At 40.1% G+C, this 22,017-nt stretch overlaps 1 protein-coding gene across 1 annotated transcript; it reads right to left on the bottom strand.

The window, feature by feature from the left end:
- Positions 1 to 485: 485 nt before the first annotated feature.
- Positions 486 to 13,585, bottom strand: ZNF549 (zinc finger protein 549). The gene is made up of 3 exons (XM_012653583.1): positions 13,547 to 13,585; positions 4,883 to 5,009; positions 486 to 3,746 (listed from the first exon to the last, which is right to left on the bottom strand). The coding sequence occupies exons 1-3, from the start codon at positions 13,577 to 13,579 to the stop codon at positions 2,005 to 2,007; spliced, it is 1,902 nt and encodes a 633-aa protein (XP_012509037.1). The 5' UTR covers positions 13,580 to 13,585; the 3' UTR covers positions 486 to 2,004.
- Between the last annotated feature and the right edge of the window lie 8,432 nt (positions 13,586 to 22,017).

Raw genomic sequence — 22,017 nt, 5'->3', positions numbered from 1 at the left:
ACTTATTATAGAAACACATCTGTCAACACATAAAAGTACCAGCATAAATACAAATACATAAATATAACAGAATAGAAAGTGCAGAAAGAAACATATACATAAATAACTGATACAGGTACAAAAGCAACCCAGTGAAGAAAGATCTTTTAAATTAATGTTGCTGAAACTGGGTATCATTCATATCTTTAAAAAGAACTTACAGAAATTAAATGAATATGATCATAAATAGAAAACCTAAACTGTAAAGGTTTCAGAAGGAAACACATGAAATATTGTATCTTTAAATTAGGCATACATTCCTTTCAATAACACCAAAAGAACAATCAGTACAAGAACAAATAGACGAATTCAACTTTAAAATTAAAAACGTTTTCTTTGGAAAACCAAATGAAATAAAGTAAATGAAAAGACACAGAACATACATGCATATATTTCTAATATATAGCTTTTATTGAGATTACTGAAGGTGACAAACCATATGAAGAGAAAGTTCTGTTGTATGAAAAGTACACCTCAACGTTATAAAATAAATGGTTCCACACAAAAATATGCATCTATCCCACTTTTTGGAAAACCAAACTATTTGGTAACACGAGATTTACTTATAATTAAGGATTCATCTCACAAGTTAGGAAGGACAGCCCTCTCAGTGGCAGCAGTAAGTGGCAAGTAATGAAGATAATTTCCATCTGACACAACAGATTTGGCCAAGTCACAAAACCACAAATATGGACTACAAGGGCTACGTTCTCTCAAGTACTGCTTTCCTGCCTGTGTAGCAATCATCTCAAAAACAGTTCAGAAAAGTTATGTGAGTTCACAAAATCTTAGATTACTCATGATGACAATGACAGTGGCCACAGGAAAAACAAAGGCCTGCAGTCCTGAGAATTGCTATATACTCCCAAACCATGAAGCCATAGTAACATGGATATTTTTGGATGCACCTATAGATGGGACATATTCACTGTTCTTGCCCGCAATTTTCTCACTATTTATCACACCGTAGGTCTCTGGGCCAATTATTGTTCTTGTCTGGCCCTAGCAGGTCTAACAACCAGTGACCTGCCTACCAAATTCTGTCCTTCAGTGAACACAGTTATGCTGAAGGACCTGGGAAGCAGCTTTCCATGACCAATGCTAGGAAATATGAGGCATCACTGGGATCAAAGATAAATTCATGCAGATCCCAGTACTTGAGTGTCAGAAATGCCTCTTCTCAGGGAGACCTCTGGACCTACAAATAAATCTGGCAACCATGCCACATAATGTAGCTCTGCTGTCTCTCTTAGGAGACCTTGGAAAACAATGAAAATTAAGATAAACAGAACTAAGAACTATGCTCTGACATCATCCTGTGCCCTTGGGGGCACATAAAGTTGTAGTTCCCACAAAAGCTGTTCACCCTTCATACTGATAGATAATAATTCTGCTCTAAACCCAAGCCACACAGTGCACACAACCTCCAAGGTTAAAGGTGGTCTAAACAATAAGGTGTTTAGCACAAACATCAGCAAATGGTAAGATGTGCCATTTTCCTCTTCGGTGGGGTAGGGAAAGCCCCACCATGGCATTCACATTAAAAAATGATATCCACAAAGAAGGTAAACCTCCATAGGCTACCAGAACCCAAATAACTCTTCTTGGCCAAAGATAGGTCCTGTCTATGCCTTAATCCAGCAGTTTGGAAGAGGACCCCCCAATAGGCTCATATTATTCACAATTCCCTTCAGAATGTGGTGAACACATAGGTCTGCATGCCTTCAGCACATCTGAGTGACTGACGGGCACTGTGGGGATACGCCACATTGCAGTGTATGCTGCAATGCCGGGCAGATAAGAAAGCACAAGTCCAGAAAGCTTCCTAAGTACTTGGACCTCACAGTGAATCATCCAACTGTTGATCTTCAGATATATGAGGTTCACTTTTTGTCTGATAGATGCCTTGAAAAATGTGCTCTCTGGTATTTTGGTGAACAAGGTAATCACACATCCCATCAACGGCTAGGGCCTTTCTCGTGTATGAACTTTCTGGTGTCTGATGAGGGAATACCTTTTGTTGAAGGTTTTCCCACATTTGCTGCACTCATATGGCTTTTCTCCAGTGTGGATTCTCTGATGCTCTACAAGTTTGTTTTTGTAGATGAAGGACTTCTCACAGGCAGTGCATTTATAAGGCCTCTCTCCAGTGTGAACTTTCTGGTGTTGAATGAGGCTGGTATAGTGTTTAAAGCATTTTCCACATTGACTACATTCACAGGGTTTTTCTCCAGTGTGAACTTTCTGGTGCTCAAGCAGTCTTTTTTTGTGGCTGAAGGCTTTCCCACATTCACTGCATTCATAAAGTTGTTCTTTAATGTGGATTCTTTGGTGTTGAAAAAGCTTGTGCTCGAGGTAGAAGCCTTTCCTGCATTCATTACATTCATAAGGCTTTTCCCTGGTGTGGATTTTGTGGTGCTTAAGAAGTGTTTGTTTGGAGATGAAGGCTTTCCCACATTCACTGCACTTATAAGCCCTTTCTCCAGTGTGAATTCTCTGGTGTCGCATGTAGTCAGAGGATCGAATAAATGATTTTCCACATTTGACACACACATAAAGCTTTTCTCCAGTGTGGATCCTCTGGTGCTCAAGAAGTCTTCTTTTATGGATGAAGGCTTTCTCACATTCGTTGCACTCATAAGGCCTTTCTCCAGTGTGGATTCTCTGGTGATCAAGAAGTGACTGTTTGTAAATGAAGGATTTCCCACATTCACTGCACACGTAAGTCCTTTCTCCAGTGTGAATTCTCTGGTGTCGCATGTGGTCAGAGGATCGAATAAAAGATTTCCCACATTCTATGCACACGTAAGGCCTTTCTCCACTGTGGATTCTCTGCTGATGCCCAACAAATGTTTGTTTGTGGCGGAATGATTTCCCACATATACTGCACACATAAGGCTTTTCTCCATTATGGGTTCTCTGGTGTTCAATAAGTGAGTATTTAGAACTTAAGGATTTCCCACATTCAATGCACACATAAGACTTTTCTCCAGTGTGAATTCTCTGCTGGTGCCCAACAAGTGTTTGCTTATGGAGGAATGATTTCCCACACACATTACACACGTAAGGTTTTTCTCCATTATGGGTTCTACGACGCCGAACAAGTGAGTATTTACAGTTCAAGGATTTTCCACATTCACTGCGTTTATAAGCTTTTTCTCCAGTGTGAACTCTCTGATGCTCAATGACATGAACCTTCTCCTTGAAAACTTGCTCACATTTGTTACACTTGTAGTGCCTTTGCTGAGTGTGAAAGGTCTCCCTGCTTCTATGTGGATACTCTCCACTGTGGGTATTGTGGTGCTGGAGAAGGCCCGGGGTGACTAGGAAATCCTTCTCGACATCTTTGCATGTAAAAATGTTGCCTGACACAGGGATTTTGCAGGTATTTACAAGCAAGGTCCTGTTGTCCTCCATTCTGACATGTTTATCTTCGCTGTGCTGGTTCTGGTTCTGGTTCTGGTGTAGGTTCGAATTGAATGAAAAGTGTTTCCCACATGCCACACAAGTGTACAGTTTCTGCCCAGGAAGTGCTCCCTGGTGCTCAGCCAGGTAAAATGTATCTTTCATGGCCAGGATACATATCTCACAGGGATGAGCATTTGAGACGGAAGGACCTGGCTTTGGAGAACTGGCCTGTGACACTTCTTCTGTAGAAGCAGTCTGCTCAGGGGGGGCCTCCTCAGCCTCTACTCCATGCCAACAACCTGAAAGCACAAAAATGTGAGTGAAGTGTACGTAGACTGTGTTGTAAGGGAAAAGTCCCATTACAAATATCTGTATGACACAGGCAGGGATGAGTCCATGGATTTGTTTTCAGGACAAGGGGGCTGGGGGCCTGGCCGAAGATGAAAATACTTCGAGTACTGGGCCTCTAAAAGTTACTAAGTTAAAAGTTCTCCACAAGCTGGGAAGCATCTGTACATGCACATCTCATGATACATTAAGTGTGGGCTAATGTTGGAGAATAGTGCAGAAGGAGAGGAACTGGAGAGATGTGGGGGACAGAGAGTTAGGGAACAGCCAGGAGGCAGAAGTCACAGTAAAAATGACAAGTGGGCAAAATGTCCAGTAAGCAGAGGAAAGACAGAAATGAGGTATGGCATGAGCCTTGGCACCAAGATAGTGGTGAGCACAGGACATTTGCCTGGTATGATTTGCTCTTAGTCCTGAGACCCCGCCCTCCCACTGTTCCACCTCACAAGGCCCTGGACCGTGAACCCCTCTTGCTATGGCTGGAGACTTTTCCACCCTGTCAGGGACACAGGGCTCTCTCCTGCCCCCCGCTCAGGAAGGGAGACTATCTGGGACCTGAAAAGTAGCAGTCCTAAAGGGAAAGCAAGTAGCTGAGTAAAGAAAGAATACTGGCCCTGCGTGGCCCAACCCATAACAGACTCCTGGAGAAAAATTTATTACAAAAAGAACCTTGAAGAAGTGTCTTGCTGTCATGGCCTACTGTTCCCATGTAAGTGCCTGTTGATTCCTGAGACAGGCAGGTCCCAAGAAATTTCTACTAAAGGCAGAGAGAGAACCTGTGACACAGGTCTGCCACAGATCTGAACAGTCACCTTAGCAAGGAAAGACAAAGCCAAGTGGTGTTGATCAGGCAGGCTGCAAACCTCTGAACCCAAACCCTTAACTAAAAATAAAAGGCTTTGGGACAGTAGATGTTGAGGCTGCAAAAAGGCAAGGCCTGGTAAACACAGCATGTAAGTCGGGAAACCAAGGAAGGGAGCAGGGCGCAGGTCTGTGGTTCAACTGTGGGAAAGACAGGGTGACTCCTGGAAAAAGGGGAAAAGCAGAGGCCAGCATAGGTCGATGGTGTGGTTTTGAGGAATCTTACCCACTGAGGCCAAAAGTGCAAAGTTCTCCAGCATTACGTCGTGATATAGGCACCTCTGAGCTTCATCAAGGAGCTGCCACTCCTCCTGGGAGAAGTACACCACAATATCCTCAAAGGTCACATGGCCCTGTCATGATAGGGGCAGGTGAGTTCATGAGCAGACTCGATCTCCAGGACCCTCAGTGAATCTTCTTCCTCCCCAGCTCCCCAATTCAGAGGAGATACCAGTTCCTCATGCTACTGCTACCTGACATCTCCTCATGTCCCACTTATCACTGTCTCCAGCCACCATTGCCACATGGGGAGGGAGATAGTGCTAAGTGAGCTCTGGGCCTGGCATGTAGAATCTCACCCAGGTTCCTGTTAACCAGTTTCCCTGGAGACCCAGATCACGCCACATACACACGAACTTGTGCTCACCCTCCTGGCTTCAACTCTTGAGCACAAGGACCCTGAGTACATCCACTTACCCTCGCCACTCACACTCCCTCCCCACTTGCACATCACTTGGGACTACAGCCCCCTGCCATCTCCAGACCATGACTCTCATACCCTTAGCACCACTGCTACTCCCTGAATCTATGCTGCAGGCTTCCACACATGCCACTCTGCTTAAGGGACTCAGGCAGTACTTGCCGGGTACAACCAGGACCCAGCACTACACCACACCTCTGTTGTACCCAAGCCAGAGGCAGTCCCAGCACTGTTATGAAGAACTCCCCATGTGGCCTGGCCCCTTGTTCTAATTTCTGCCACCCAGACCTTGTGTGAAACTAAGGGAGCCTAATCCTTCTTCAGTGCCACCCATGCTGTACCCACACCACGCACATCTTTCCTCTCCCCACCTATATGCAATCAAAACCCTGTCCCTGGCTGCTCCCACCGCAGGATAAATGACTTTCCCAGTTGATCTCATTAGCTCCTAATCTGTCATCCTGTCTGAAACTCCCCAGGCCCCACCAAGAGTTATCACAAAAGTCTGAGCCAGCAGAGAGGAGATAAAGCACCAGCCCTACCCTCAGTGTCATTTGACCTCCATTACTGCTTTGCTTCTGAATGAATCTCTTAACTCTTCCCCATTTAAAGCCTGTGCCACCAGCTGGACACACCCCCTCCCCTACCAATGCCACCCCTGCACACCAGGGTCACTGCTCTCCCTCATCTGTCTTAGTGATGACCCCCACCTCTCTCCAGGTGACCATGCAAGAGACCAAGTCATTGGAGAATACCCTCCTCATCTTTCCCTGCTGATGGCATTGCCACCATGGCCTGAAGAGTCCCCCTCTTAAATCTGCCATGGTCTGTGTGTCAGGCACCAACTGGTGGGTAGTTTTCACCTGAATCTCTTCCCTGAACTCCCAATGTCTGTCTCTTGCTGTGCACTTGACACCTCCACTCAGAGGTCCCAACATGAGACTCCATGTCATAAAAACTAACTCCTGGACTTCTGGTTTTTTATTCTGCATGTAAGGAGTTTGGAAGTTGCCACTCCCTCATGACAGCAAGTAAACAGTTGAACAGACTGAAAAATGAACAACTCTTCTAGGATCCCTGAGACAGATAAGGACACAGGATGAATTGCTACCCCCAAGATTGGAAAAAGACAAGTGAATACAAGGAGTCAAGGCTTACAGAAACAGAGATTCATGAAAGGAAACCACCATGGGAACCAGTGCCAGGTTAGGAAAACCTAAACTATAATTCATAAATTGCTGGAGGCTCAGTGTGGACAATTCTGAGAACGAAAAACTCCAGGGGGACTCAATGGCAGAGGGGGCCACCACAATCTTGTGATATTTTCCTGCAGGAAATAGACCAGGTTCTCATGGTAAATATCAGAAAATATTCCCTTGTGCTTCTAGCAGAGGGAGGGGAAAATGAACCATTTAAAAATATGCCATAGCACTCTGTTCTTCTAAATAAGGCCTGCCCGCAGCCCTATTTACAGCAGTTCCTTTTACCAGGTACATCATGTCCAGCTATCAAGAAAACATAACAAAGCATACCAAAAGGCAAAAAACAATTTGATTAGTTGTAAAAGTATATTGCAAACTACAGGGCAACTATTAAAAAAAGTATAACTGATAAGCCAAGGAAGGAGAGAAAGTGGGAATACATAAAATTCTCGATTAAAATCACCAAAGGGAGAAAAAGAATGGAAGACAAAAATAGGAACAAAGAGTAAGAGCAACAAATACAGTAGATGCTAATCCAATTTATCAACAATCACTTGAACATCAATAGTCTAAAATGTACCAATACAAAGACAGAGACGGTCAGAGTGAATCAATAAACAAGACCCAACTGTATGTTGCCTATGAGAAAAAAAACCCACAAAAAATACTTTAAATATAAAGATACATATAGATTAGAAGTAAATGGATGAATAAAAACATACCATGGTGACATGGTAATCAAAAGAAAGCAGGAATAGCTATGTAATTTCAGACAGAGCAGACTTCAAAGCAAGGAAAGTTATCAGAAATAAAAAAAAAAAGGCATCACATAATGATAAAGAGGTCAAGTTTCCAAAAAGACATAACAATCCTTAACACATATGTGCCTAACAACAGAGCATCAAACTATGTGAAGCAAAAACTGATAGAACTTTAAGGAGAAATAGACGAATCCGCTATCATAGTTGGAGAATTCAACATTCTTCTGTTATTCACAGATCCAGCAGTCAGAAAATCAATTAAGTACATAGCTGAATTCAACAACATCATCAATCAACTAGATAAAATTGACATCTTGAGACCGCTCTGTTCAATAACAGCAGAGTACACGTTCTTCTCAAGCTCACATAGAACATTCACCAAGATAGACCACATTCTGGGCCTGTTTTGTAAATGTTTAAAGCTTCCTATTTTCCTGATATCTCAAAAGCCCCACCAATATACTGTAAGCACCCAACCCAGGTGACCAGGTGTACCAGTGTGATAGCACAGGTTCCCGTCAAAACCTCCCCTTCTTGCTCTCCCCTGTGACCTAATGAAATTCAAGCACACTAGAACATTCCCTCCTTTGGCTTGTGCACTCCATCCTGACCCCCAATAAAGGCATTTGCCCATGGGTCCTCGCTCTCTCATTTCCTGGGAGCTCCTCTCATATGGCCTCTGCATGGCGTCGTGCCGTGCCTCGCCTCCTTCTTCTAAGATCTATGAGTGGTAACAAACCCTTTAATTGCATATGCCTCCCAGAGTGTAATTTCTATGGCAGTGTTGGACTAATCCCTAAAGAACCCACAAAGGGCACTATAAAACACATCTTAATAAATTTAACAGAATAGAAATTGTACAATGTCTCCTTTCAGATTATGATAGAATTAACTAGAAAGCAATAACAGAAATATACCTGGAAGATCCCAAAATAGCTAGAGATTAAACAACACTTCTAAATAAGGATCAAAGAAATATTTGAGAGAAATTTCAAAATATTTTGAGCTAAATGAAAATAAAAACACAACTTATTAAAATTTGTGGGATGCAGTGAAAGCAGCACTTAGAGGGAAATACATAGCATGGAATACATACACAATAGCCCTCCCCCCTTTTGTGCAGTTTTGCTTTCCAGTTTTAGTTACCTGTGGTCAACTGTGGTCTGAAAATATTAAATGGGAAATTCCAGAAATAAACAATTCCTAAGTTTTAAATTATGTGCTGTTCTGAGTAGTGTGATAAAATCTCACGGTGTTCCGCACAAGATGTGAACCATCCCTTTGTCCAGCATATCTACACAGTATATACTACCTGTCTGTCAGTCACTTAGTAACCATCTTGGTTATCAGATCGACTGTCTCAATACTCCAGTGCTTGTGTTCAAGTAATTCCTATTTTACTTAATAATAGCCCCAAAGCACAAGAGCAGTGATCCTGACAATTCAGACATGCCAAAGAGAAGCTGTAAAGTGCTTCCTTTAAGTAAAAAGGTGAAAGTACTCAATTTAACAAGGAAAGAAAAAAATCATATGTTGAGTTGGCTAAGATCTATGGAAAGAAACGAATCTTTTATCTGTGAAATTGTGAAGAAGGAAAAAGAAATTTTCGTTAAGTTTGCTGTTGCACCTTTATCTGTGGAAGTTTTGGCCACAGTGCCTGATAAGTGTTTATGCAGGGTTTGGTACTACCTGCAGTTTTTTACAATGTATCTCTCATGGATGAGGGGGTTACTACTGTATTAGAAAGGAGAAATGATCTAAAATCAATCTAAACTTGAAAAAACTGAAAGGTGAGGTAGAAAGATCACTAGAGTCCAGAAATTTGAGAAAAACCTGGGCAACATACAAGACCCTATAGAGCAAAAAATTTTAAAAATTAGCCAGGCATGATGGTGTGTGCCTGTAGTCCCAGCTACTTGGAAGGTTGAACCAGGGGGATCACCTGAGCCCAGGAGTTCAAGGGTGCAGTAAGCTATGATCATGCCACAGCACTCCAGCTTGGGTGACAGAATGAGACCCTGTTAGTCAATCAATCAATATTAATAAATTAGAGCACAAATCAACGAGATTGAAAATTGGAAATCAATGAAACTAAAAGTTGGTTCTTTGAAAAGAACAAAATTGATAAACCTCCGTCTAGCCAAGCCAACTAAGAACAAAAGAGAGAGGACAGATTACTAATATCAGAAATGAAAGAGAAGACATCACTACAGATCATGCACACTACAAGGATAACAAAGACACAACTGTCAAAATTTACACAAGACAAAACAGAAATTATACCAATTCTCTATGGTCTCATTCAGAGGATAGAAGCAGAGGAAATACTTCCCAATTTATTCTCTCTGGCTAGCATTATCCTAATATCAAAACCAGAAAAAGATATTACATGAAGGAAAACTATAGACCACTCTCTCTCATAAATATATATGAAAAAATCCTCAACAAAATATTAGCAAATAAAATCTGACAATGTACAAAAAAAATTATATACCACAAGCAAGTTGGATTTATCCCAGGTATGCAAGGCTAGTTCGGTATTTGAAGATCAATAAATGTAATCCATTATATCAACAGGCTAAAGAAGAAAAACACATGATCATATCAGTTAATCCATAAAAAGCATTTGACAAAATCCAACACTCATTAATGATCAAAAACCTCAGTAAACTAGGAATGGGGGGAACATCTTCAACTTGATAAGACTATCTATTAATACAAAAAACCTACAGACAAGGTCAGGTGTGGTGGCTCACGCCTGTAATCCTAGCACTCTGGGAGGCCGAGGCGGGTGGATTGTTTGAGCTCACGAGTTCGAAAGCAGCCTGAGCAAGAGCGAGACCCCATCTCTACTAAAAATAGAAAGAAATTAATCGGACAACTAAAAATATATAGAAAAAAAAAATTAGCCGGGCATGGTGGCGCATGCCTGTAGTCCCAGCTACTCGGGAGGCTGAAGCAGAAGGATTGCTTGAGCCCAGGAGATTGAGGTTGCTGTGAGCTAGGCTGACACCACAGCACTCTAGCCCGGGCAACACAGTGAGACTGTGTCTCAAAAAAAAAAAAAAAAAAAAAAAATACAAAAAACCTACAGACAATATCCTTAATGGAGGGAAACTCAAAGTTATCCCACTAAGATCAGGTACAAGGCAAAAATGTCCCTTCTTGCCCCTGGTTTTCAACATCACAATGGAAATCCTAGCTAATGCAATAAGACAATCAAAGAAAATAAAAGGCATACAGATTGGGATGGAAGTAATAAAACTGTCTTTATTCATGAATGACATGACTATGTAGAAAATCTGAAAGACCTGACCAAAAACTCCTGGAACTAGTAAGTTATAACAGCAAGGTTGTAGGATAAAAAGTTAATATACAAAAGTCAACCACTTTCCTGTATATCAGCAATGAACAAGTGGAATTTGAAATTAAAACACAATGTACCATTTGCATTAGCACTTCTAAAATGAAATACGTAGGTATTAATCTAACAAAATATGTACACGATCTCTCTTAGGGAGAGTATAAATCTCTGATGAAATTAAAAAAAAATTTAAAAAAGCTAAATAACTGAAGGGATATTCTATGTTCCTGGAAAGGAATACTCAATATTGTCAAAATGTCAGTTCCTTCCAATTTGATCTATGGATTCAATACAATCCCGATCAGGCTCCCAGCAAGTTACTTTGTGGATATGGACAAACTGATTTTAAAATTTATACAGATAGGCAAAAGACCTGGAATAGCCAACACAATACTGAAAGTAGAACAATAAAGTTGTAAGACTGACACCATCCAACTTCAAGACTTACTACAAAGCTACAATAATAAAGGCAGGGAGGGATGGGTAAAAGAATGAACAGATCACTGAAACAGAATAGAGAGCACGTGAAGAGACTCACATAAATGTGGTCCACTTTTCTTTGACAAAGGAGTAAAGGCAATACAATGGATCAAAGACAGCCTTTTCAACAAATGGTGCAGGAATGACTACACACCCACATGCAAAAACAAAACAACAACAACACGAATCTAGAATGAAAACCTTATATCCCTCACATAAATTAACTGAAAATGGATCACAGACCTAAATGTCAAATGCAAAACTACAGAACTACAAGATAGCGCAGGAGAAAATTTAGATGACCTTGGGTTTGGTGATGACTTTTAACATATAACGTCAAAACCATGATCCATGAAAGAAATAATTAAGTTGGACTTCACTAAAATTAAAAACGTCTGCTCTGTGAAAGATACTAAGAGAATGGAAAAAAGCCACCAGGAGGAAAAAACTGTAAAAGACCTATCTGTTGGAGGACTGCTATCCAAAGCTACAAAGAACTCTTAAAACTCAACAATAAGGAAACAACTAACATGATTCAAAAATGGGCCAAAGACATGAACTTTACTAAAAATATACAGATGGAAAAAAGCATACAAAAAAAGATGCTCTATATCATATGCCATCAGAGAAATATAAATTAAAACAACTAGATACCTCTACACACCCATTCACTGCTGGTGTAAATGCCAAATGGTATAGACACTTTGGAAGACACTTTGCTAGTGTCTCATAAAACTAAGCACACCCTTACCATAAGATCCAGCAATGGTGCTTTTTGGTATTTACCAAAAAGGAGTTAAAAATTTATGTCCACACAAAAACCTGGACATGGATGTTTACAGCAGTTATGTTCACACTGCAAAAACTTGGAAGCAACCATGATGTCCTTTAGTAGGTAAATGGATACATGACTGGTACATCCAGACAGTGAAACATTATTTAGTGCTAAAAAGAAATGAGCTGTCAAGCCATAAAAAAGACATGAAGGAACCTTAAATGTATACTACTAAGTGAAAGAAGCCAATCTGAAAAGGCTGAATATTGTATGATTCCAACTATTAACATATGACATCCTGGAAAAGGCAAAACCATGGAGACAGTAAAAAGTTGCCAGGGGTTGGGGGTAGGAGGTAGGAAGGATAAACAGGTGGAGTGCAAAGGATTTTCAGGGCAACAGAAATACTCTGTGGGATACTGTAATGATGGATGCATGTCATTATACATTTGCCCAACCCATATAATACACACCACCAAGAGTGAACCTTAAGGTAAACTATGGACTTTGGATGATTACAATGTGCCAATGTGGGTATGTAGGGTCCTTCAGATCCCCCCACTTTCTTTCTGCATCCTGACCGAAAATCACAGAGTACCTTGACCACTCTGGAGGTTTAGGGTAATCCCTTGTGGCACCTCCCCTATGCCATTTTTGGGGTGACTTCAGCCACAGGTTTGGCAGGACAAAACAAAGTTCATCGATTATAATAAATGCACTGCACTCTGGTGGCGACGTTAATAATAAGGAAGAGTATGCATGTGTCGGGGCAGGGGCATCTGAGAAATCTCTGTATTTTCCTCTCAATTTTACTGTTAACCTAAAACTGTTTTTTAAGAAATAGTCTAATAAAAAATTAAAAGTAAAAAGAGAAACCTCACTCCTACAGTACTTCTGTTAAATACTTCTGAACTAACCATTCATTTTCCACCTCAATAGATGTCACTTTTGAACTTTCATCTGCTAAGGCCAAACATCTTGAGGTCATCCCCGACTTCTCTCTCTCTCCATGCCCAACAGAAAATTGTCCCTATTTACTAAACAGATTGAGAAATTAACCTCCTCTCCCAACTTCACAGCTGCTGCTCTGATCCAGCTTCCATCAACACTCACCTGGAATGTCAGAGTAGTCTCCATGGTCGCCCTGCTATCCGTTACCCACTTTGCCAACAGAGGAGCTTGTTTAGACCTTAGTCGTATCACTTCCCTCCTCTGCTCCAAACCCTCCATCCCTCCCAACACCCTCAGTAGAGGCCTTTGCTCCTCAAAGTGCCCCTCAGGACGGACTCCTGTACTTTCTTCTCTGTTCTCAGCAGACACAATGGAGACTTGCAGTTTTCTAAACATGCCCATGTTATTCTTACCTCCAAGTATTTGGACATGCTGGTTCCCATGCCCAGGGAATCTTTCATCATTTCATCCTATTGGATGCAGAAATGGAAGCATCTCCATATAACTTCTGACCATGATTAAGGATTCTGGGCCTGAGGTGACTCCAGGGCCCCAGGACTAAGGACAAAGAGTCCCAGAACGCCAGTTATCACTTGTATCTGTGTGCCAGGGTGTAGGGATCAGGGTTGGTGAGAACCTGGGACTTCTTCCACTTACCTGTGATGGCTCCACAAGCCCTTCTGTTGCCATGGTAATCTGTGGGAAGAGGTAGGCTATGAGAACAAGGTGATCATGGTGGTGTATACAAAGGCTGAGTCATTCCCGTTTTGTCCCAGAAAAGGGTGACCTCTGGCTGACACACAGCCTCACATCTACACTACCCCTCACCACTGTGTCACAGTGGACAGAGACCTAACCTGAGACTATCTTCATCTGTAAAGTGGAAACACTTATGGTAACCACCTCACAGTGCTATTGTAGGCATCAAACTCATTAGTGCATGTCCAATACTAAGACTTAGCTGTTATTGACCACAGGATTAAAATTTCTATAAATGTTTTGCAAATTTGGGTATCTCTTACCTGTCATTTAAGGCTTTATATGAATACGGTATTTCATTAATTAGAGGTTTCTGTGATTCTTTCTGACACCAAAATATGTAGTGTCTTTTCCAACACCACTTCTCTGATTCTCTGACAACTGAGTGTCCCACAATTCAATTCTATTCTGGTACTAACTACCTGGAGTCACCATCTGAACCAACAGGTTTAAAGGCTGAGTCATACAAAACTGCCCTTACTTCAGATGCCAACATGCAGTCAACTGTAATTCTGTCCAACTTGGCTACAAATTTTGGAGTTGCCATGACCTTAGGTTCCATAATTCACTAGAACCACTCACAGAACTCAGAAAAATACTTTACATTTACTGGTTTATTATAAAGGATACAACTCAAGAACTGCCAAATGTTAAGAGATGGGTGTGGCAAGGTGCTTCCACACCCTCTGTGGATAGATCACCCTTCCAGCATTTGGAAGTGTTCACAACTTGCAAATGCCTGAATCTCACTGTTCAAGATTTTATCTAACCCTAATCTGTAGTTCCTTTCTTTTCCCTGGAGGCTGAAAGTTCAAATTCTATAATCACTTGGTCTGTTTGGTGACCAGCTCCACTTTGAGCCTATCTAGAGACCCCATTCTAATTCTTCTCACCCTAAGCCCTCTCATAAAATGCAGGTACAGTCGTCTACTGAAGATGCTCAGGAAATTTCACCCCAAAATGTATCTCCTTGGTATAAAGGATACTTTGAATTAAAGGCCCTTCAAGATCAACAGGCATTGGAAGGGAATTCCCCTTTATCTGCATAAACTGGACGGACCCATCAAACAGAACAATTGACTTTCCTTCCCCTCCCCGCTATCTCAATATATTGAAGGAAAAAATGATTAAGAACATAACCAGACCTGGCCCAAATGATTTTAAATATAATACCTGTCTCTCAGGTTAATATCATTTGCAAAAAGAATCATTTACAAGTCAATCTGTTTCTCCCATGCATTCATTCTCCCTAGCAACCATTTATTGTCCCTAAACAGAATTACCTATATTTCTCATCTCCCCCTCCCCTCTAAAAGGGTGGTTTAAAAATGTCTGGATCCCACTGGAATATTGGGTAATCATTTGTGAATCTCCCTGTAAGGATGGTAAATAAACCTCTTCCTCTCGTTAATCTGCCTTAATTGTGAGTTGATCTTTCAGCAAATTTTCGGGTGGGTGGGGAGGGGAAGTTTCCCCTCACCCCCACACAACCTTGGTTGAGAAACATTAAATGAAGAATACCAGAAATAAATAATTCATACGTTTTAAACTGTGCAGCATTTTAAGCGGTGTGAGGAAATCTTGTGCCATCCAGCTCCATTTCTTCTTCATCATAAGAAGAGTATAATACAGTAAGATATTCTCAGAGGAAAAGAGATACCACATTCACATAATTTTTATTACAGTATATTGTTATAATTGTTCTATGTTATTGTTATTGTTCTTAATATGTTACTGTGCCTAATTTATAAAGTAAACTTTATCATAAGTATGTATGTATAGGAAAAAACAGTATATATAGTGTTCTGTACTACCTAGTTCCAGGCATCCACCGGAGGTCTTGGAACATATCTCCCTGAGGATAAGTGGGGGACATGTTCTGAGAGATACATCATTAGGCAATTTCATCATTGTGCCAAAATCATAGTGTGTATTTACACAAACCTAGATAGGACAACATACTATACACCTAGGCTATATGCTCATTGCTTCTAGGCTACAAACATTTACAGCATGTTACTGTACTAAATACTGTAGGCAATTTAAACATAACATTAAATATCTGTGTATCTAAACATAGAAAAGGTAGAATAAAAATATGGTATTATAATGTCATGGGACCACCATAGTATATGCAGTTGATGTTGTTGCGTGGTACATGAGTATATTATCAAAAGGGTCTTATTATGAATAACAAAAGACACTTTTCCCTGAGAAAATTACAAAGGTTTTAGGAATTCTTTGCCAGGAATGCATGACAAAAACCAAATATATATATTTTTATTAGAGCACAGAGGCATACTGTCATTTCAACCAATTACTAATTGATAACAAATTTATTTGTTAAATTTATACAGTTTAAACTTGTATTTTCCTGGGAGAGCAGAAGCACCTGTGCCCTTTTTGGGCCTGGGCTGCTCCACAAGTCTGGCTGACCTTTTCCTGGCTTCACAGGGAGTGAACAGTCTACTGAGTCTTCAGAATGGTGAATCGACAGAGCCTTCCATCCTCAGATCCATCCTATGCAGAGGTCCTTATTCCTTACACAGAAAGAATCCCTGGAATCCCCAGGCCCCTCCCATTTGCAGGTGGCCTAGTAAGGCCCACCACCCTCCCACCTCAGTCCTCCCTTCCTTCATCTGAGGGCTCATCTCAAAATAAAACCTTAAACCCCTCTAAATTTGAGGCCCAGGCTTGGCTTGAGTCTAGGCCCCAGTCTGTCACCATTCGTACATCACTGAGCTAGTCCCCTCCCCTGAATTCCCTACTTGATTCCAGTGCCCATGTAACAGCTGCACTGTGGGACATTTTTGTGACAGTGACCAAATTTCAACTCCTAATCACTCCCTGAAATCTGCTCCCTCACCAGATTCCCTTCTCAACTCTTCCAGATGTTCAGGTAAAAGAACTTGGGATCATACTTCATTCATACTTTTGCTCAAAGGCACAAATGATACAGCAAAAATTCCTGCTGGCTTTACCTTTAAGATCTATCAAGACTATTTTTACTATTATTCTATTATTATTATTATTATTATTATTATTATTATTAACGTCCCGCCCGCCACGGTCTGGTCCAGAATCCACCATAATTCTCTTGGATTCTATTGCAGTAGCCTCCTCACCGGTCTCCTTGCGTCCTCCCTCATCATCCTCTCTCCTAGTCTGTTCTCCCTGGGCAGCCTTTGAAATATTTCAAAAACTCTCACTCAGATCATGTTCCCCTTTTGTTCATAACCCTCCACGGCTCCCGAAAAACTCAGACCGAAGGTCCTGCTGCTCAGGCTATCATGGCAGGCGTGATTCTCACATTCTCTGCGGACACGAGTAGAAGCCCAGGTTTCCCGGATGGTCCCGGCTCAGGAGCACCTTCTAGGCTTCGCACGTGCAGGCCCATTGTCTGCAACTTCCGCCCCTGCAGCTCATTGGCAGTCGGGCCGGGAACCCCACCCACGAGCGCCTCACCGTTCCGGAGACAGGCGCCTGACGTGCAGCGACCTGAGCAGGCGATCCTCATTCGGGGCTTTAGGATCTGCGGGAAGGCCCGGGGAACGCAAGACTAACCTGTGGCGGCTTCATCAACTCCGCCGCCGCCATAGCAGCCCGCGGGCGGATCGCGACCGGGAGACGCGCGGCACGAGGTCGGAGATCGGGGAGGGACGTCCGGGGCAGATCGCCCAGGTGACGCTCCGACCGAACCTCCGACCCGCTCCTCTGCAGTGGGGGCAACGCCTCCTCTCGCCCTTTCTAGCTCCAGTTACCTGGGCCCGAGCCAGCGACCTGGAACGTCCAGTCCAGCGGACGCAATCAACTACCAAAATGACCACCACAAGGAAGACACCGGAAGCCCCGCCCCAGCGTAGCGCGCACTCGCGGAAACGCTCCTTTTCTGGGCCTTCATTGGCCCAAGGCGGCAGGACTTTCGGGGCACAGTATTCTGGGTAATGTAGTTCTCACCACAGCACAGGCCTGTAAGTGCATATAAACCAGAAAACGTGGCAGGTGTCTCTATGGTAGAAATCCTTGTAACTGCCAAAAAACGTGAAAAATAAACTAAAACCTTCAAAAGAAGAATGTAGAAATACATTTCATCCATACATTCATACCATACAATACTATACAAAGCTGAAAATGGATAACTTGATAAACACGTGAAAGATGCAAAATCACAAACATTATATTGGGCAAATAAAGTAAGGCACATAATAATCCTTATTATACGGCTCCATTTGTACAAGATTTCCAAGAAGACAAAACTATGCTAGATAAATACATGTCCATCACATAGGTATTAAAACTATCAAGAAAAACAAGGATATGCTTACCTGGACTATCAGAAAATTGCTTAAATTCTGTGGTTTGGATAATTGCATTGGAAGAATGCACATAGCCTCCTGGGGTGCTATGAATGTTCCACTTCTTCACCTGGGCAAGAGTAAGATAGATATAACTTTAGAAATAGTTTTTAAACTGGCCATGTACATTTTGAGCTGTTTTCTGTATGCATATTATATTTCAAAAGTATGGAAGTCCAACATTATCAGGGTAAATAAATATAAACATGGGACATATTAAGTGAACACACAAAATAAAATATAAAGACTTTAATGTAGAATAAGAAAAGCTGATCTATGTTATGAATATAAGAAAAATAAATCATATATATTATGTTATATATGAAGTGAAGAAGAATAAATAATGCCAAATATGACAAAAAAGTACAAGGCTTTTTTAGTTATAATTTAACACTTTATAATAATTATAATAATTTAAAGACTAAAATATGTCAGAATGGAAAAATAAATCCATTGCCTATTTAAGCAAAACTTTACAAAAATAATTTTGAAAACTATAGCCATATAGTATACAGACTTTTTTTAAATGTTGAGAGATATCATATTACTAATTTAGAAATGGAAATCATGTCAATATGTCACAGAGGTCTATTATAAACTGAGAGTCATAAAGCAAGAAGTATTAATTGTGAGAAAACATTCACTTAAAATATACATTATTATAAAAATTATTCAAAGAAAAAAAGAATTGTGGTAAATAAATTATTAAAATTTCGATTTTGCACATGTTCTCAAAAATTGGTAAACCAGACAAAAATCAGCAGAAATATAGATGACAATAACAAAATCTTCAGAAGATACACTTACATCTTATTCTTACATTGCTGAAAATTTATAAAACCTACATTCAATATACCAAAAATGAATTGACAATGAAGACAAGTTTTCCAAATTGTCTGTGGCTATGTGAACTTGGAACACATTTTGAGAATGGAGTTCCATGAGAGAATAAGATCTAAAAAACTATTCGAGTCAACATTGTTTTAATTATCCCAAGGAGGGTATATAATTAGTTCCAGTCCGGAGGAATGGAGGACAAACTAATTCACTGCCAACAATGGATGCCTCAGGACATCTGTACTTCTTCACTTTTCTATCAAATTCAGTTTACAGAGGGTACAGAGTGGAAATGATACAGGGACATAGATATGTCAGTTTTCTTTCCTGAATGCTTTCTTGCTAGCTCATAAAAGTTTTCAGGGCTTGGACTGAAAAACCACAAGTATAATAATGATAAGAAGCCATATTTTATAGTGTTTGGAAAAAGCTCTCCTGTGTTGGGACAAGTTACATCAGAGATATTCCCTAATAAAATATTAGCAAACCAAACTCAACAGCACATTAAAAGAACTTGGTAAGAACTTCCTGGAGGAAAGATGTCTCCAGTGCGCCTGCTCACCTCAGATAATCTAAAGAAAAAAGGATATAAGGTGGCTGGGTTAGCTACTGCATGACATTTGCTGTGTTTTGTGGCCTAGGGAAGCCTGAATTTAGTGGAATTATTCCTGGTATTGGAGGAGCTTTTCTCTGAGCATTTTCCCTTAGAATAGATTGTTCAAAGGTGATAGTGAGATCATCACAGTGTATGGTCTACAGTTAAGCTTCTCACAGTCTGGGTGGGTTAGAATCATCTGATTAACTGGGCAATTTCCCAGGTGATGTGAATATACATAAAAATTGGGAATTAGTGGCCTAAATATGCACTGTGTAAAATATGATACTTAGGGATGTAGATAAATATTATTTTTCTTGGTGAAAGGCTGTGGGATATACTTACTCTTTAACACCTTCATGGTTTCTTCAGTGATGTATGTGCTGGTTGTCTGTGTTCATTGGGTTATTTTCTTCTTGGGAGAGTGCAATGTTGAAGTTCCACTTTTAGGATACAGGTGGCCAGAAATCACGTTTCCCATATAAGTTATGAGTTGACTAATTTATGTTTGAAAACTTTTAATTGTATTCAATCCAGCTGCACCATGGATTAAACCATCTTCCTAAAATGAGGCAAGATTTCACCAATATAATAAAGACAAGTGACTACACTGCGGGCTGGGTAGTGGGTGCTAATCCATACTGAGCAGTCCTGTTCCTTGGAAAGAAGCCCAGTCTTAGAATACAGTTTAGTGTTAATAAATTACTGTCTCATTGTCATCACAGATCTGGCAGTTCTGTTCCTTTATGACATGTGTAAGGGTTTCTCTCAAGGGTAACATGGTTTAAGTGTCAGGAAGTAGAGGGCCCTTAGAAATCCAGGTTAAGTGAAAGGAACCACTTCACATGAGGAACCACTCAGAGTGACCCACTCCAGTGGTAAATGGATCGAGGCCAAAGCCTAAATCTGACTGCTGAGCTGGGAAGTGAACTACATCATCAATCAAATGGATATAATGGACATCTTTAGACTACTTCATCCAATGACAGCAAAATATACATTGTTCTCAAGCTCACAAGAAACATTCACCAAAATAGGCCATATTCTGGGTCATAAAACACACTTTAACAAATTTAGAAGATTACAAATCATACAATGTCTGCTCTCAGATCACAATGAAATTAAACTAGAAATCAGTAACAGATTGCTAGAAAATCCACAAATACTTTGAGATTAAATAATACACTTCTAAATAACCCATACATTAAAGAAGAAATCAAGAGAAATTTCAAAATGTTTTGAATTAAATGAAAATAAAAACATAACTTATCAAAATTTGTGAAATGAAGTAAAGCAGTTTAGAGGAATATTAACAGCATAAAATGCACATATTAGAAAAGAATAAATATCTAAAATCAATCACCTAAGATTCTACCTTAGGACACTAGAAAAACTAGAACAAATTAAATCCAAAGTAAGCAGAAGAAAAGGAATAACAAAAATTAGAGCAGAAATCAATGAAATTGAAAATAGGAAATCAATGGAGAAACTCAATAAACCCAAAATTTGGTACTTTAAAAAGATCAATAAAACTTCTAGCCAGGCTAACCAAGAAAAAAAAATAGAATAAATAAATTACTAATGTTGGAAATGACAGAGGGGAAATCACTACAGATTTCATAGACACTAAAAGGATATAAAAGAATATTCCAAACAATTGTATGCCTACAATTTTGATAACCTAGATGAAATGAAATGGACCAATTCCTTGAAAGACATAATCTTCCAAAAATCTAACACAAAAAAGTAGGCAATCTGAATAAGCCTCTATCTATTTAAAAATTGAATCAATGATTAATAACTTTCCAAAACATCAGTAGGTCCAGATGGGTTCACTAGTGAATTCTACCAAACATTTAAGGAAGAAACTATATAAATTCTCTACAATCTCTCTCAGAGGATAGAAGCAAAGGGAATACTTTCCAACTCATCTGTCCAGCATTATAATGCTAAAATCAAAAAAGGCCTTACAAGAAAATAAAACCAGAGACCAATATCTTTCATGAACATAAATGCAAAAATCCTCAACAAAATATTAGCAAATTGAATGCAACTCTGTATAAAAATAAGTATACACAAGAACCAAGTGGGATTTATACAAGTATGCAAGGCTGGTTCAACATTCAAAAATCAATTAATGTAATATATCATATCAATAGGCTAAAGAATAAAAATCACATTGCATATCAAGAGATTCAGAAAAAGCATATGACAAAATCCAACACCTATTCATGATTTTTAAAAAATCAGCAAATTAGAAATATAGGTGAATTTCTTCAACTTGATAAAGAACTCTATGAAAAACCTATAGATAACATACTTGATTCTGAGAAACTCAAAGCTTTCCCATTAAGATAAAGAAGGCAAGGATGTTCCTTCTCCCCATTGCTTTTCAACATCGCACTGGAATCTTACCTAATGTAATAAGTCAATAGAAAAAGGTATACATATGGGGAAGGAAAAAACAGAACTGTGTTTGCTTTTGGAGATTTCTATTGAGATATCCTCAAGCTCAGAGATTCTCTTCTCAGCCATGTCCAGTCTACTAATAAGCCCATCGAAGGCAGTCATCATTTCTATTA

This window comes from Propithecus coquereli, unplaced genomic scaffold (assembly GCF_000956105.1).
Source record: "Propithecus coquereli isolate 6110/MARCELLA unplaced genomic scaffold, Pcoq_1.0 Scaffold425, whole genome shotgun sequence".
In the NCBI taxonomy this organism is placed as follows: Eukaryota; Metazoa; Chordata; class Mammalia; order Primates; family Indriidae; genus Propithecus; species Propithecus coquereli.
Note: the sequence above shows the minus strand (reverse complement) of the source record. Positions and strands in the feature narration are given on the sequence as shown.

Coding starts and splice junctions, on each gene's coding strand:
- ZNF549 (XM_012653583.1), bottom strand. CDS start 13,579: ATGGCAACAGAAGGGCTTGTGGAGCCATCACAG. Junction 5,010..13,546: donor GGCTTGTGGAGCCATCACAG/GTAAGTGGAAGA, acceptor CTATCATGACAG/GGCCATGTGACCTTTGAGGA. Junction 3,747..4,882: donor TGCACTTTTGGCCTCAGTGG/GTAAGATTCCTC, acceptor TTGTGCTTTCAG/GTTGTTGGCATGGAGTAGAG.